This window comes from Triturus cristatus, chromosome 4_1 (genome assembly GCF_964204655.1).
Source record: "Triturus cristatus chromosome 4_1, aTriCri1.1, whole genome shotgun sequence".
Taxonomy (NCBI): Eukaryota; Metazoa; Chordata; class Amphibia; order Caudata; family Salamandridae; genus Triturus; species Triturus cristatus.
The window spans coordinates 329,675,364-329,694,109 of NC_140585.1; the positions used below are offsets into that span (position 1 = coordinate 329,675,364).

Here is an 18,746-nt window from a genome sequence, read left to right on the forward strand (position 1 = left end):
CTAGGTATTGGCCCCATTTATCGGCCGGCCAAGAAGCAGCTGTGGCCATCCGTTCGAAGTTCGTAAAGAAGAAATCCGGATCTTCACCTGGTACATATCGTTGTAATACTACGGATGGGAGCGTGGTGGGACCTCTCTGATGTCCGAGAGCTTCAGTAAGTTTCTCCATGGCGGCCCCGTGGGTATCGCTCTGTCCACTAAGCACTTGTTGCAACTTGCCTCGGTCTTCCTCTACCACTGTCAGAAAGCGTTCCATCACTTTGCCCAGATGCTCTTGATTTTCAGCCATTTTCGCTAGTGCAGCCTCCATGACGCCTTGGGATCCCACTTCTGACACCACTTGTGGGAGGGCAGGCTTAATGAACAGGCGAGGAGGCTGTATATATTTGCCTAAGGAAGGCTTTTTATTGATTTTCTGTGACAATAGAGATCCTGATGACGTTGGTTCTTCTGGTTTCCCTCCTGTGAGAATGTCTTCCCGCTTCGGAGCCTCCGTAGGGTTCAAGGTGGAGGTATCGGGGACTTCTTTGGCGATGGCGTGGCCGTCTTCCCGGAGGCTCATAGGAGGGAAAAGAAAGGGGTTGTCAGGGTGGTATATTGTGATACGTTTGTTTCAACACCGTCACCGCACCAGCAAGTGTTCTTCAGGATCGGTAGGAGGGATCGTGAGGGAAATAGGGAGGTGAAGGGAAGTATGGACGTGAAGGGAAATAATGCAGCTTGAACGTAGTCCGGCTAAGTATTGGGAGTAACGAGTTTAGCAGGATAGGTTGCTTCGACTATGAAAGGTAGTGAGGTCAGACATTTATCAAGACAGAGTTTTACTTGGTCGCGACAATTACACGGTAACTCGGGCCTCCCAGGTCTCGACCCAGTCCCTCCGTTGCCTCCCTCAATCCCCCCCCAGCTCACACCCCGGAGACGGTTTTACTCACCGACCCCCGCCGTAACTCTCCAGAGTTACGGCCGCTCCTCAGCGTCCTCCGGTGGGCACCACCATTCCTCGTACCAGCGGTCCTCGGCGTCCGCGTCGTCTCGGTCTTTCGTCTGCTTGTGGTCCTCGGGGTTCGCTCTCTCCTCAGCGCCTTCTCCGTCTTCGTCTTCCTCGTGTGGTTCGTTCCGGGTTCCTTCCTCTTTCTCGCGTTTGGTCCTCGACGACGACGTTTCTTCTCCTCCGGCTTTCATTGGCGCTGGGACAGTACTTCCGGGTTTAACCCCGCCCTCTTCCGGGTCTTTGGTTCCCGTCTGTGAAGAAACCAGAGAGGAGCATGGATGTTGTAGTTCCTGTACGTTCCTCTTCTCTGTCAGAGGAGCGGAGTGAGGGACGGAGTATGGGAGGTCAGGACCCGAGTGCTTCCGTGACGTCAGTCTCGGACGGTCATCGCGCAATCCCTCACAGGGGTGTAAGGGGAAAAGCTCCCCTGATCCTGGGCAGAGACCAACTGGTCATAGGGTCAACTGTAGTCCTTAGTCCAGATGGGCAGCAGGAGGTTCCTCCTGCCAGTTGTCCATAGCTGCTGCCATTCAGTCCCAGTATACAGCTTTAAAAAAAGCACTTTCTCTCGTGTGCAAGACTCTTAAAGTGGTGGTGTACAGCTCTAACAGCCAGGCACCCCAGGCCAATTTAAGGGTGCAACATCACCTCTCCACCCCTGTTCAACCTTCCTTTACAGCATGCTGGGGCAATTTAATTAACTTGGCCCAGAAGGATGACAAAATGCTTGCATTTTTATCCTGGTCTGAGCCAGAGAAATATGACAATTCTGGAAAACTCATAAGACGTACACACCTTCGTGGAATTTGCAGATTTGATCTTGGCACACGTTCCACCTAATTTCGATCTGCTGATGGGCTTTATAGGCCAAAGAGAAGTGAAACAGCACTCTAAGGTGATTTCCAACATATGTAAAACAAAGTGTCACTGCACACAAAACATTAAACCACATTGACTTTCCCTATACACTAACATTAAAGGGCCTACCCCAGGTCATCATCTAATCCAACAGGGTCCCCTCTGTGCCAGGCTACTTGTGTTCAGTTACGTGGCTGCACATGATGATAGTCTCACATGTGCAGCCCTCATACATGTGCATACGGTTCGTATGTAACCAGCCAAGTGCCCCTTACCACGCCACAGTGACCTCACCATAAAAGGTGGACACTGGGGGTAAACACATTCAGTCCATTTACCATGGGTAAGTTACCAGTTGCAAGGCTCACCCACAGTAAAAAGGGCAAAAGCCAGGGGAAGACAGCGTTTACAATGCTGGTAATACCACGCAGGTTGATAACAACGCAGACGTTACATCGTCCACGTTTTTACCATGCATGGCATTACATAGCAAGTCGTTTCAACGACTTGCGCTAGGTGGGGGCAACACCAGGGAATGTGTTAGATTTTAAATCCAACACCTTCCCCGCTGTTGCGCTAACTGGAGTAGGAATAGTAATTTAATACTATTCCTAAGTTCAGCGCGCCATCTAGCGCAAGTCATTGAACCGACTTGCGATGTAATGCTATGCGTGGTAACAACGTGGACGATGTAACAACCGTGTTGTTTCCTACCGCGTGGTAACACCACGCGTTGTAACATCACATATTTAAAGCCAGGTGATCAAAAAGTGAAATATCCGGAAGCATTACATGGGCACAACCCAGTTCATTACCAACCACTTGCCTGACGTTATAGCTCATCACTGGAGCAGGTGGTGCCTAATCCTGCCACCAATGGAATGACTGTTGTGTTGAGGGCATGCTAAAGAGGCTTCAAGGATGCTCCAACCTGAGGGGCTTGTGACTGGACAGTATGCATGCTTTATGTCTCAGTGGGAGCCACATCCTTGGCCACTAAAGGACTAGGAAACCTCATGACCTTGGGCGTATGGCTGGTATTGGGGACGCAGCTGGGAGTTTCTACCGTAGCCATGGAAGGGATGTGTGGTAAATAAAAATACCGGACTGAATTTCATACGGAATCTTAAAATAAAGTAAATAGCTCAAAATAACAAGAGGCAGAATCCGTGGTATAAGAGTAAGTCTAATGGGCTTTATTCCATTCAAAATGGCCGACTCGAGTCGCGGCCTTCAGGTTCCGTCACCACGAGGGTTCAGGAAGTGAAGTACAATAATTCATTAACAGACATGTATTTTTATAATAAGTGCATTACAATGAAACGAATGTAGAAGGCGTAACATTTGATAAGAAAAATGACGAAACAGTGACATAATCGAAACTAGGCGTAATAAGGAATAAAAGAAACATGATTGGTTAGAATTATCAGACATAGGTGGATCTATAAGATAATACTTGGCATAGATGCGCGCGCGGCAGCATGACGTGTATTTGACGTGCAACTAGGGGGTGAAGGGGACTTGACATTTAGCTCTACATGTGGAGACGAGAAGTCTGGGGTCAAGTCAACCTAATCCCAAATCATATCTAACATCCTATGTTTAGAGAACTATGTTATCCACAAGGAAGAGACTCTCGGACAAAATCTATTCTATACTGACTGTGTACGTGTACAAGCGTCTAAGTGTCTATATGAGATGCGAGGGATAGAAAACTTTCCATGGCAACAGGGCTATGAATCACTTGCAGGAGGACGGAAAGGCTGAGTCCTTTGCTTGTGAGCTAAAGGAAATGTTTACCTAAATCACTGGACAGGAATGCATCGGCTGGAGAGCAAAATAGATAATTCGAAGGTGAAATACAACTTCTTGGCAGACAGGCGAAAACTGGCCGAGGCAGGCACCGTTAGCTGCACAGGGAGTAGGACAAAGTTCATGGATACAGATGCGAGCTCAAGCTGAAGCTGTCAGAGACAGAGAGCAGGGAAAGGCTTTGAGGACAGAATCGGGCCTACTCGCCTGAACCATAAAAATGGAGTAACTTAGCCATATAAAGTCGGTGGCCTTTCATACTTAGGAATCGAATATCCAGCCCTGTGATGGCGGATCTGACAGAGAACATGTTGACGGTAGACACACATATGTTTGCGTCTTAGAAACTGGAACTGGAGGGAATATACATGTACTTGTAACATGCATATAGAACCGTTGGGGTCCAAGATAGGGGACATAACTGATCAGGAAAATCCACATTTCCACATTCCCTCCTTGTCCCCTTCTTGCCCTTCACGAGACATCAATCTTCATCATTCCATTGATTTGCTCATGGAGCATCATTTCTTCTTCCTTCTTCTTCCGGTATTTTGAACGAAAACCTTGATGTGGAATACACGATGTGGCACACAGACCACAAATCGCTGGTCCACATTGCAGGCATAGACAACAACTGAAGAGCATAAGAAGGCCAATACCTAGGAAGGATAGAACTCTCCATCCCCAGGCTGATATCACACTCCAAAACCACCCGGACCACGTCCAAGTGCCTGGATTCTCGTGTATCTGGCTTACAATCTTATGAAGGCGTGTTATAGCTTTATATACAGATGGCGAATTTTCTGGTATGAATATGCAGCAGCTGGATCCGATGACCCTGCAAGCTCCGCCCCTATCGGCCAGGATGACGTCAAGGACAAGACGATTCTGGAGAACAACAATTCTCATCACTGATTGTTCCTCTGTCAGATTGCCTAGGGCGGCTATAGTCTCGTTTACTACAGCTTCAAGAGTCTTGGTGAGTCTGCGTATCAGCTTACTATTTGATATTGTACCTATATAGGGAAAGATACCTTTATTGAAATCTACATACTTGTCCCATGCTGTCTCAGTATAATCGACAACTGGGAGATCTCTTTGCTCTCTATTGTGTACTAAATGAACATTTCGATAATAATCAGGGGGAGCTAGGAAAACAGGTGGCAAAAGGAATGCTATGTAACAGGTACCATCCCAATCTGGAGGCAGACGCATATATGCCGTCTGACCACATATGAAGTAGAATGGCGAGAAGCTCTAAATGAAGATTTACCTTGATCACTATATTCTACTGTAGTAACGCATTGGCTATGGCCCATATGTATGGAACCAACTTTTCTTACACATAATTCACCCTTAACTGGAAATACTGACATAGTGGGCAGAATTAGTTCAACTTCGGATTTGACATTCAAAATCATAAGATTAGGCGTAAAATTACCTAATTTATACACTTCATTTTCTAAATCAGTTCCTGTTCTACTGGGGTGACCCTCCTTATCAGGGTGACAGACTTTGAATAAAACTAGATTCAGATATCCCCATATCCAATGTTGTTGATAAACTGCTGTGTCTGGGTCTAGGGAATTTAATAAACTAAACCATGCTCCACAGGAGCCATTGTGTGTGAATGGATGTGGAAAGAAAGGCAGAACTCCTTTGTTATTCTGATAGGGAGGAAGTCGGCCACACACCCAACAATTGGTCGCATTACTAGTCTGATGGGAATGATGTAACATACTAATGAAGGTGTTATTGCGCAGCGCAAGTCTATAAGATAATTCATGTGGCGGTAGGTCACTAAAAGAATGTTCTGCAGCAACATTATAAACATGTCTAGAGATAGGATGATATATGTGCAAAATCACACTCGTAATAATTACTAAAATACTCAATAAAAACAAAATTAATAATGTCCTCATACAGTAGCTACGCAGTGATTTACAATACGCCTGTCGTTTCAACATTTCTCGGGTATTGTCTCTACTCAGGTCCAAGGGATACATGTCGGAGACAATTCAACCGCTTCACCTTGGAGAGGACTTAAACAATCAAATTGCTCGACTGTTTGGGCCTAAGCTTTAATTTATAGCACTGAGAGTCATTCTTTTCAACAAAAGGAAGTTTTGAATCAGTCTGTGAGGGAGTGCAGGGCACAGTGTCTATATCTGAAGGTAGTCCATGAAATTTTTTGACGTGACTTGAATGAATCCACCCTTTACGTCCCTCGATCTTCACGGCTGTTCTTGTGGTCAGCAGGACCAACTTGGGTGCTTTCCACCTGGGCTCCAATTGACTTTTCCTGTCGAAGTTTCTCACAAAGACAAGATTACCCGGAACAACGTCATGGGGTTTCGCCTCAGTGTTGTCGGGAAAGGCTGCAGCTACCTGTGAACGAGAAGATTGTAGTGCAGACATCAAGGAAGCCAAGTAATCTGTCAGCATGTTACAGTCGACATCAGTTATTTTACGTGGTATAGGCGTCCCCCACATATTCGGCGGTCTACCGAAGATCACCTCATACGGGGATAGCCCTGTTCTAGAGTGTGCTACCATTCTCATATAAAAGAGTGCAACTGGTAATGCTACTATCCAGTCGACACCTTTCTCTCTACATATTTTGGACAGTCTGACTTTCAGTGTCTGGTTATGTCTTTCTACGAGACCTGCTGCCTCGGGGTGTCGGACACAGTGGAATTTCCACTGATATCCCAACAAGAGTGAGACATGTTTCATTAATTCGGATGAGAAAGGCTGGCCGTTATCTGAATATACAACACGTGGTAAACCGTACCGTGGGAAGAATTCTCGAACTAGCTGCTTGGCAGTAGTCGGGGCAGTGTAATCTGATACGGGATACGCCTCTGTCCAACGGGAGAGAGCGCAGACAACTACGAGGACATATTTGAATCCTCGACAACGTTCCATCTGAATATAATCCATCTGGAGGACTTCAAAAGGATGGTCAGGAGGCTGAAATCCACCCTGCTCTACGGGAACACTCTTTCCTGGATTAAACTGACAACATATCATACAGGTACGAACTTTTTGTTTAGCTGCTGCTCGTAAATGTTTGTTGAACCAAATGTGCTGAATGCTGTCTAGCATAGCCTTCTCTCCTAAATGTGCTGGACTGTGAACTGTAGCTATAATGGCTTGAACCATGGAATCAGGGAGAAACCATACAGATTTCTCCTTCGTCATCCATCCTTGATCTGTCTGGATCCCTCCTAGTTCAGTCCACTTCTTTATTTCTTCTGCTGTGGCATGTGTCTGTATGTCAATTACGTCAAGTGCGGGATCCTTAATTGTCATACACTGTGTTGGTGTCTGAACTATTGGCTTTGTCATGTCTAATGTGCGATTCTGAGCAGTCTGTTTAGCTGTTCTGTCAGCTAAATCATTGCCTTGAGAAATGGTATCAGTAACCTTCGTGTGTGCTTTACATTTCATAATCGATATAGCAGTGGGTAGATGTATTGCGTCTAACAAAGCATGAATGAGGGGCCCGTGCTGAATGTGGGCACCATGGGACGTTAGATAACCTCTCTCTCGCCACAGCACGCCGAAGTCGTGTACAACTCCGAATGCATAACGTGAGTCAGTGTATACATTAACTTTCTTATTTGTGGCTTGAATACAGGCTTGCGTTAGAGCAATAAGTTCTGCTGCTTGGGCTGACAGAATATCTATACAATGTGTCTCAATAACTTCAGTGTTTGTTGTGACTGCATACGCGGCCACTAAATCTCCTGTACTTGCTCTCATGCATGATCCGTCTACATACAACGTCAGGTCTGGATCTAACAATGGAACGTCTGTCAAGTCTTGTCTAGGTTTCGTCTTTATTTCAATGATTTCAACACAATCATGAGCTAGTGGGTCTGTTCCAATTACAGGTAATAGTGTAGCAGGATTCAATGTATTACACCGTCGGATCTCTATGTGTGGTTGAAACAATGTCAGTTCATAACCGGTAAGTCTTGCAATGGTCAAGTGTTGTGTTTGTGTTCGGTTCACAAGAACCTCTACTGCATGTGGTACTTGAACTGTCAACGGGTGTCCTAATACTATGGCATCGCTTTGTCTGATTGCTAAAGCTGTCGCTGCCACTGATTTCAGACATGCAGGCAAAGCCTGAGCTACGGGATCTAATGTACTGGAAAAATAAGCACATGGCTTGCGTGATCCTGCTTGATCCTGAGTGAGTACTGACAAGGCAGTACCTTCGCGTTCTGTAACAAAGAGTGTAAAAGGTTTGCTATAACATGGTGTTGCTAAAACAGGTGCTTGACATAAAGCTTCCTTTAGGCTTTCAAAAGCTTGTGTATGTTCCTGAGTCCAAGGGAGAACAGTCGATGTGGCTGCCTCCTGTGTGGTTAACTGAATGAGTGGTTTTGCTAGAAATGCGTACTGAGGGATCCACTGCCTACAATATGAAGTGAGACCTATGAAAGCCCGCACCTCCTTTTGTGTCTGGGGTATTGACATGTTAGCAATTAACTGGATGCGATCTGGTGTAAGCTGCCTTCCCTCCTTGGACAGCGAGTGACCAAGATAAATAACTCGCTGAACACAGAATTGCAGCTTAGAAGGGGACACCTTGTGCCCCTTGTCGGCTAGGAAATGTAAAACTGTCAGAGAAGCTTTTTCACATTCTGGCTCGCTTCTCGCGGTGATCAACAGATCATCGACATATTGAAGCAGTGCAGTATTGACTGGCATGTGGATACTGTCAAGTTCTCGTTTCAATGCTTGGCTGTAGATGCTGGGGCTTTCTGTAAATCCTTGAGGAGCGCGTGAGAATTTAAAGCTGCGCCCATTTAAACTGAATCCGAACAAGTATTGGCTTTCCGGATCTATTGGGACGCTGAAAAAGGCATTCTTGAGATCAATTACAGTAAAAAATGTTGCTTCGGAATCAATTGCTGTCAACAATGATGATATATCAGGGACCACAGGGAATTGTGGTACAATACACTTGTTTAGTTCACGCAAATCAATAACCAATCGGTATACTGGTGGAGCAGTAGGATCAGTTCGTTTAAGAATCGGAATTATCGGTGAATTACATACATTGGAGTCTGTTTCTACAACTACTCCCTGGGCAATTAGCTCATCAATGATTTTCAACAAAGCCACTACAGCATCATGCGGTAACTTGTATTGTCGCATTCGTGGTAAGACCACTCCTGCTTTCAATGTAACTCGATAGGGTGTAATGTTCATGCAGCCAACATCCGTAGGGCCTTGTGCCCATAGATGTACCGGTAAAGTCTGTAGTCGGGGATCCATGTCTCTGGACACATAGTGACCTTTAAAATCACGTAAAAACAACCTTACTCCTTCCGGAGAACAACATATTATGGCTCCTAGTGCTTTCAGAGTCTTAATCCCTAACAGATTTTCTGGGCATGATTTAGTAAGCAATAAGTCTGTAGTTCGTGTCAAAGGTCCTATCGTAAGTGGTAGAGGCTGTGATACTTCATTAACAATAGGTTTTCCTGCAAAACCAAGGGAAACATTTTGAGAGCCTGAGAGGGGTGCCCCTGGAACTTCACTACGTTTTATGGTTGTTCTACTTGCCCCTGTATCGAGTAAGAATTTTCTATCTTGACCTAATAATTCACTATGTACATAAGGTCCTTCTTGATCTACCGGAATCTCGATAAGCGGTAAGTCAACTTCCCTCTCTAGGCTGGTTCATGCGTAACGCTGATACTCAGGGTATTCATACTGTGCAGTCTGATACATTTGTCGTGTTGTGGTTTGTGTGGCAGTAGCAGGCAACGGTGGTGCAGCTGGCACAAACTGTATGGGTTGCTGTGAGGCTGGCATAGACTGTTGCTGAACTGGCATGGACTGTCCATGCTGCATAGCTCCTTGTTCATTCTGATCTTGTCTAACTAATCGTGGTCTCTCTTTTGCAATACCTGTAGCTATATTACGTTTCAGGACTTGACAATCATGTACATAATGGCCTAGTTGTTTACAGTAATTGCAGGTTCCTTTTACAGGAACTGCAGAATCACCAGAATGTGTCACACCCTTTTTGTGACCATCTGCTGGTACTGTCTGAGAAACTAGCATTTTCATTTTTGTATCCTTCATGCGTCTATGCTCGTGTTCTTGTTCATCCCTAATTCTATTGTGATGATACTGTAACATTTGTAGCATTTGCGACGGAGTGTTACTTTGCCAGGTACTCTCGAATTTCAATATTCTATTCTTCACTGGAGGCAATGCATTTTCCACTAATTTTGTCACAAATAAATGTGGATATGAGTCACTACTTGCTTTTATACCACTATTTATACCAAAACATTTTTCAAATCGAGCATAATAATCGCTTGTGTCTTCATCTTGCTTTTGTTTACAGGCTGTGATTGCACCCCAATCTTCCTTTTTTGTAGTTAATAAACGTGGCAGTACCTGTACTAGTAAACCTGGTAATAGTTTAACTTTATCCCCGAGCCCTGAACCTGCAGCTCGGCTCCTTTCTTCCTCTGCTAATGCTGTCCAGTCTATCTTTTGGTCTCCCACTTCCCACTCTTTTTCTTTCAGTTTTTCATATATGCCAGCAGGCAAAAGCACCTTTAATATCGTCATAATATCAGGAAAGGTGTACTCTCCCATCAGTAACATGTCTTTAATTTCTCGGTGGAAACCCGCTGGGTCTTTGTCATGACTAGGTACTACTTTTTTCATTTCTAATAATTCCATTTTTGATATGGGTGTGTAAACAAATACACGGTGAAACTCATTGTCTTCGCCTTTTATTGGGTGCACTTCTCGTAGGGGATTTTGTCTATCCATATAGTACGGCACTCTTTCTCTGTGGGGCAGCGAGAGAGAATCCGGACTTACAAAAAGGACATACTGCTTACGTGACACTAATATCTCTTTAATTAGCTTGTTACTAGAACCTCTCCATCTGTTCGTGAGTAGTTCCGTTAATATATCAGGTAAAGGACCAGGGTCAGTATGTTGGCTCTTATATAATATGAGGAGTTGCTGAATCATATATATTCCAGCTAAACGTTGTTCATCTGTACTGAGGTTAAAAAACGTGTGTGCTACGGTCTCATCACCGTATTTTGCAGGACTGTCAATCCAGTGAACGGCTGATCTGGCTAATTCTTGCTCATCCATGGAATCGAGGAGGTGGTAACCTCTTCGTTCTCGTAGTATTTTATCTGCGGCTTGAAACGAATGTTCAGGAGATTTCAGATTTATTACAGGCGTCGGATACGTTCTGCTATTATTTGGACATACAGAGTGTATGGGATCAGAAAAACATCTAGTATTTTCACAAGATCTTCCTTTGCCTACATAGGCTATGGTCTCTGACTGTCTTGCGGAATTCCCTGATTCGGACACTTCGTCTTGCTCAAACTCGTCTGTTCCCAATCTTTCTTCATGTATACGCTCTATTTCTTTACGGATTTTTCGGCACATGGCTATTATACAATTTTGCTTATCGTGTCTCCCTTCTGATATATTCTGACTCCATCTTGTAAGAATAAGCATTGCATTCGGGTCTACCCCCGGACGATCTTGATTTCTGATTACACAGTTTATGAGGAAACGTAACAGTTCCCCCTGTATCTCTACTTTCTGGAATTCCATAGCTCTGTTAATACATCCTGGATCTCGTCCTGTTTGAACAAAATGATATATGTTATCTAGATGCGTAGTCATTCCTGGTAACCTTGCTAAATACTCTGCGGCTCGTCTGATACGTAATGATGCCAGGACCATTTCGTCCTCTTTACCAACCACGGGGTCATATCTACAATTTACAAGGAGTTCCTTAAGCGTACGTTCACTTACGAATTTAGGTGTACGTGAATGCGCTGACTCTTGAAAAACAAGTTTATTTATTCTAGGTGGTGTAAAAGTACTGCTAGCACTTCCCGTGGCCCCATCTGGGGCGTCGGGTGTGAATGGATTCGTTGAACGTGACACAGCAACTATGGGTGTCGATACCCCTATAGGATCGACTGCGGAGACAGATGCGGAAACAGATGTGCTTGCCGAAGCTTGTATCGGGACTTGCTGTTGCACGGGGACAGATACCTGATCCTGACGTTGAACCCCTCCGCCAGACGGTCTATGTGGTGTGGCGTTAGCATACTCGGGAGCTGCATCGTCTAGATATGAGGAAAGAAAAACATCTTCTGCGGTTCTGGGATGCCCCTTTGGATGTACCTTAATTGGAAATAACGGGGGTGGCAAGTCTTTTGGCATCTCTGGAGCAGCCTTAGGTAGTCCTTCGGCTAGAAGGGGATACATACCATTCATAAGAGCATTTCTTTGTCTATTCACTTGTTCTGATTTCACTCGGATACCTTCCTCAATTAATAGATTTTCTTGAACTTTATTTGAACTTTCTTTACTCCTCTCTTCTTGTCTACGTGCTTTTTCTGTTCGTCTATGAGATTCTTTACGCCATAACTCAACAGCGTCTTTCTGTGACTGTCTGACCTTTCTTTTCCATAACTCTTCCTCCACTTTCATGATGCACTCTGCATCCCAGGTTCCCGCTATGGGCCACCTTTGACTTTCCGGTAATCCTTTGGTATAATCTACCCATAGATCAAGAAACAATATGGCATCTAAGCCATGCTTATGGTACATGAAATGCCCTGGAGTGTCTCTAGGAGGAATAGGAACTGCTTCTTCAAGCACCCCTTTTCTGGTAGTAATCTGTCTTAACTTCGAGAAGAGCGGCATATTGACAACTGATCTGATACTTACTCTTGAACTTGTTTAATACGAGAAACACAATAATGAACAGTGAACAATGAACAGTCATTCATACCACAATATGCAAGACATTTCTGAATACTTTAAACTTTAAACATTAAACATTATAACAATGATCGACAATGATGACAGTCTGCCTAACTAATCACCACGCTGAATTCTTGACAATAACTGAATACTTCGGAATACTTGATATACTGCTAAACAGTACATATACACTGCTAAACAGTGCAGACCGGATTTGTGTACCCAAATCCGTCTTGACCGGCACAACCTATGTGCGCGTCAACACGCCTCCCCGGCGATGGTACTCACCGAGTAGCTCCTTGAAACGGAAAGCCTCAGAGAATGGACAGGACTCGATAACTGCGGACATCGGACCCTCTGGACGTCGGGATTTCGGAAAACCTGGTGGGCCTCTGTATACCTCGGATCTTGCTCTCTCAGCTAGGCTCTGGTCGGGATACTTCGCACTTCTCACCGCCTCGTCTGGGTTGATCGCAGCCTCAGTCGCCCCCGCTTGACCGGAGGGAGCTTACAGGAAATCCTGCTGGTACGCGTTTATGGTCCGTCCAGCTGTGGCAGGAGACCGGGCCTGCAACGCACCGCCGGCGCGTGAGATGAGAAAGTGTCCCTATTCGGGCGCCATTATGTGGTAAATAAAAATACCGGACTGAATTTCATACGGAATCTTAAAATAAAGTAAATAGCTCAAAATAACAAGAGGCAGAATCCGTGGTATAAGAGTAAGTCTAATGGGCTTTATTCCATTCAAAATGGCCGACTCGAGTCGCGGCCTTCAGGTTCCGTCACCACGAGGGTTCAGGAAGTGAAGTACAATAATTCATTAACAGACATGTATTTTTATAATAAGTGCATTACAATGAAACGAATGTAGAAGGCGTAACATTTGATAAGAAAAATGACGAAACAGTGACATAATCGAAACTAGGCGTAAGAAGGAATAAAAGAAACATGATTGGTTAGAATTATCAGACATAGGTGGATCTATAAGATAATACTTGGCATAGATGCGCGCGCGGCAGCATGACGTGTATTTGACGTGCAACTAGGGGGTGAAGGGGACTTGACATTTAGCTCTACATGTGGAGACGAGAAGTCTGGGGTCAAGTCAACCTAATCCCAAATCATATCTAACATCCTATGTTTAGAGAACTATGTTATCCACAAGGAAGAGACTCTCGGACAAAATCTATTCTATACTGACTGTGTACGTGTACAAGCGTCTAAGTGTCTATATGAGATGCGAGGGATAGAAAACTTTCCATGGCAACAGGGCTATGAATCACTTGCAGGAGGACGGAAAGGCTGAGTCCTTTGCTTGTGAGCTAAAGGAAATGTTTACCTAAATCACTGGACAGGAATGCATCGGCTGGAGAGCAAAATAGATAATTCGAAGGTGAAATACAACTTCTTGGCAGACAGGCGAAAACTGGCCGAGGCAGGCACCGTTAGCTGCACAGGGAGTAGGACAAAGTTCATGGATACAGATGCGAGCTCAAGCTGAAGCTGTCAGAGACAGAGAGCAGGGAAAGGCTTTGAGGACAGAATCGGGCCTACTCGCCTGAACCATAAAAATGGAGTAACTTAGCCATATAAAGTCGGTGGCCTTTCATACTTAGGAATCGAATATCCAGCCCTGTGATGGCGGATCTGACAGAGAACATGTTGACGGTAGACACACATATGTTTGCGTCTTAGAAACTGGAACTGGAGGGAATATACATGTACTTGTAACATGCATATAGAACCGTTGGGGTCCAAGATAGGGGACATAACTGATCAGGAAAATCCACATTTCCACAGATGAACGAAGGAGTGCAGTTGGTTCTCTGTAAAGTGCTCAAGAACTGTATCAGCCTTATCACCTAACAGGCAAAAGCCATCAAAGGGCATGCCCATCAGCGATTGGAAATCCTTCAAGAAGCCAGTTGATCGAAGCCAGGTGTGGAGGCAAAAATGCTACCGGGGAGGAAATGGCCCTGTCCTGCAAGTGTGTGGTGTCCTACCCACATCGGATGATGAACTTTGCTATGTACCAGCCATCAAGAAAGGCCTGATTAAGTATGGTTCGGGCCTCCTCTGAAGTCAAGGGCAGCCCATGCGCAACTGTGTTCCTGTGGGTGTACCAGCCTAAGAAGCATCCGCCGCAATGCTAGGCTGGTGAAAGTGAAAATGATCTTCCCAAAGGTGTCCAGCCTATTGGATTACCTGTCCAGAAGGGTGGTAGGAAATGCGCTGAGATTGATTTTAGTGGCTGAGGCCACAAGATTGTCAGTGGTCAGGTGCTCAGTAAGGAAAGCTGGATCCACAGGAGTAGGGCAATCATTCTGTGCACTGGAGCAGCTGCACAGAGCTGAGCCAAGTCTCCAGCAGGATGTTCGTGAGTGCTTCACTGAAGGGAAGCAAGGGCTCCGCAGAGGGTAGCCTCGGTTGAAGCACCTCTGTCAAGACGCTAGTCTTGACCTGAATGGAGGAGTGCTGCAGGTCGAGGACCTCTGCTGCCCTCCTCACCAGCGTGGCAAAGGATGCACCTTCCTCCATAGCAGGCCAGAATCTAAAGACATGTCCAGTCCACCTGCAACTCCCAAGCTCCTCATACCAGTTGTCCTCATTGAAGGAGTGGGCCAGTTCATCATATAGGTCATGAAAATTGTATAAATGTGATAAGCGCCACCCCAGGGGTGGTGTCACCTCAGTGTACTGCGTAGAATCCAATGAATGGAGTAATCCACACTAGATCAAAGACAAGAAACAGGTTAATCCGTTTTCAAGAATTGAAATTATTCACTCTTCGTAAATTTTTCTTCCTGTGTTTTATATTCACATAGTATCAATAAAGTGGAACTTCAGATGAAACAAACGGTTATTCTCCAACTTGTTGGTGCCGATGCATTTTCGGCTCATGGGAGCCCTTGATCAGGTGAATATTAAACGTCGGTGTCATTAGGTTGAACGATTCATGAACATATCCTCACGGAACTCCATTCATTTGATATTACGCAGTGCACTGAGGGGGCGCCACCCCTGGGGTGGCACTTATCACATTTTCACTAACGCTCGTGGATCAGTGAGCGATACCGATCTGCGCGCATCACCTTTTTGAATTTCCAAAAGGAACATTTGAACTTTGCTTTCTTAGTCTTGGGTGTGCATGAACCACCACCTTACATTCATGGAAATGGTAGCCATCATCTCCAGCCCCAAAATCCAAATTCGCAATAGGTCTGTCAAGGGATGATTGATTGATAGATACTTTGTGTAGGGAATTCTCTCAATAATGATGTTCTGTTAATCCAGTTTAATTGCAAATTGTGCTATGACCAATGAATGGTACTGTAATATTTATGTTGTTTGTTAAGTTTTGTTTGCAATGGTTTTAATTAAATGAACAATAATCAAATAAACTTGAAACTTATTGGCATGGAAAGGAACTGATGTCAGCCCACCGGGATGGAGCCTATGTAGGGACTACGCACATCACTTCCAACGTGGACAACGTTTATGCAGAGCCGCCGCCACCTACCAGCGCGCAGAGGTATTGCTCAAGATTCTCTGGATCCAGTCTGAAGCCTGTGGAATATTCGATGGTGAGGAATTTGAGTGTGGTTAGATGTCTCTATTATTAAGGCAAACTGCATTTTGGCATTAAGCATATAAACACTGACCACCTTAGGAGGTGCCCCAGATATGAATTCAGGACCTAATTAGGGGGATTTGGTTTTAGTAGTGCCCGGGTCACAAGAAAGTTCAGAAAAAGATCAAAGGAGGTATTATCCTTTAAAGTAATACTACTCGCAGAAAAGTTATGTGCAAAAGCTCAGTTATATGTTATAAATTACAGAGTCAGAGTTCAGGCCAAATTAGTCTCAAATAACTGGGACACAATCATGTGTTTTCCTTCCACAGTACCAACAAATATATGGAAAAGGCTGTTCTTCTCATGCAATTAGCAGTATAGTTTGCAGCCCTATCTCTCAGCACTTACTGCTGACTTTTTTTGGTCAGCATCAACCTTTGAACTGAAGGATGATGCCCATGCTCCATTTAGATGTTTCTTAATAATGTTAGTTTTATCTTGCTTTAGAAGCATCTTTCTGGGCGTTTTCATCTAATAAAAATGTTTTGAAAAACAGAGTAGCTCAATTGGGGAGAAAACTAATTACAACAAAAGACAAATCATATAATTAAAAAAATGAAAGCATTTTTAGACTCTTTTGATTAAAGTGAAGGGAGTAGAACATTATGTTTAAACTAGATAGAAACCGCAGAGCCCAGTGCTCTACATGTGTTATTTGCTACATCATGGGTAGGAGTTGTGTATAATATAAACTTCTATGTCTTTAATAAATTCTAGATTTTTCAATTACAAAAGCTAGTAAAATCCACACAAATCCCTTCTACCATGGCTCATGTTGGGGAGAAGTGATGTTAAGCTTACCTTTCGAATGGCTGCAAACGCTGGTCCAAAAGCAGTTTTGATCTGTGTACTACCCCTAATCCACTCTGGTAACTTCCTATGGATGGCAGGGCGAGAATATCGGTTATCCAATAGCACAATGCTTGCATAGTCACCTCGATGGCGAATGGCTCGACCTGCCAAGAAACCATCAAAATCAAATAGTCACACAGTGGAACGAAAGTTCTTCTACTGAGCAACCAGACTATTTGCATCGTTTTGCACTTTGCTCCTCTTGCCATATTTCATATCTGTACCCAGCAGTGTAATACTAATTACCAATTTCAACATTTTATTGCCATTAATTAATACTTATGTTTTCTGTTCAAGAGGCAAGCAAATGCTGCTGATACAAATATTTGAGACAATTATTGCTGTGGTGTTTACCAATTTAGATTCGTAATCATGAGCGCAAACCCCACTAAACCATTTGACCTCCAGTTATGATTACAACAAAGAAAAATGGCATTATACCTATTGACTGATTCACGGCTTTCATGCACAGGTTTTCAATGAGGACTCTTCCAGGTGATTGGCCATCTATTTTGGGCTATAAAAAAAACAGAAAATAAAATTAGAGCATAGCAAAGGTGCAACAGAAGTACAGACAATTGGTCAGCCAGTGTAACAAAACTGAATGGCTTTATGTACTAAGTTGAGTTCCCAATAGTGGACAGTTCCCTGGAATGTTTTTAAAGGTCATCCTCCCCTCACACCACACCATGGGAGTCCCAGTGGTATGGCCATCTTTCCTATTTCAGTGGTCTACAGGATATTGTTTTTTCAGCTTGGGGTACACATCGGATTATTTACACCATATCCTCCAGCAGCATGGAAGGCTTCCAATCAATTCTTACTACTTTAAACTCCTTTGGTAATGAGGAGTTACTTTCATGTATGGTATGCTTCATAGTCTTCAAGAACATAACATCACACCTAACTTTGCTTTACATGCAAACGAAGAGAGATGGGATAGGACTGCAGAACATCATGGCTGCAGTCTTCGAAGTGCATTTGACAGCTTACAAAAAGTGTGGGAGTTGGATTAATTTGCTGCTTTTATTTAAACAATAGGATTGTTAGACTTGATATCAATTTGTAAAAGAGAAAGCCAAGAACTGGAAACCCAATGCCCTAACAGAAGGTAGTGAGGTTGTGACTGTAAAATGTAATTAGAAAACCCTCATTAAGCAGTGATGGGTGACAAGAAACAATCTATTATGGATACATATTCATGCACATAAACCAGTTTTAACAAAGGCAATTATTCTTAAACTTGGAAATATTCAAAAGCAATATCTGCATTGAGCTATTGGTCTCCAGGGGCAGTACAGGTTTTGTGTTGGCAATCTTCATTGTTAAATGCGTTTACAAACCTACTAACAACAATGAGGCCCACAATGCAAAACAACAGTCAGTTGGCAAGAGTGCCCAAACGAAGAGCAAACTTGTGAAAATCAGCAACTTTAAACAACATGTCGTACACTTTGCGGGCAACCCTGCAAATATTGCGGCAGGGCAGGAGAAGTGAATGTCACGACACATGACTTTCAGCATGTCCTTGACAGCGCAGTTACAAGGACACAAAGGGGTCCTGTGCCCACATCTCTCAAGGAGTCAGAGTCTCATTATGAAAGTTTAAAAACAGAATGGATGTAACCAGGAAATGCAGTTCAAACATACAGTGAATCTCATAGTTCAAAAGAACAAGATACTAACCTTTGGTAACGTTTTTTTCCGTATAGATATTGTATTTTCCATCATATTAATCGTACAGGAAAATGTCCCTCGGCCATGCCTTGCCCATGACATAATGCACACTTCATTGCCCAG

General features: G+C 44.1%; 1 protein-coding gene across 4 annotated transcripts in view; it reads right to left on the bottom strand.

Annotated features, from left to right (window-relative positions):
- Positions 1-18,746, bottom strand: part of DDX11 (DEAD/H-box helicase 11) — a 652,402-nt gene that overhangs the window by 123,351 nt on the left and 510,305 nt on the right. For 3 of the 4 annotated variants that reach the window (XM_085652300.1, XM_085652298.1, XM_085652299.1), the window contains exons 25-26: positions 17,388-17,463; positions 16,896-17,050 (exon numbers count right to left, since the gene is read on the bottom strand). In XM_085652300.1, coding sequence (XP_085508426.1) covers positions 16,896-17,050; positions 17,388-17,463 — 231 coding nt within the window. Of the gene's footprint in view, positions 1-3,029; positions 6,053-16,895; positions 17,051-17,387; positions 17,464-18,746 lie in introns of those variants that run through there. The other variant, XM_085652297.1, reaches the window with a different exon arrangement.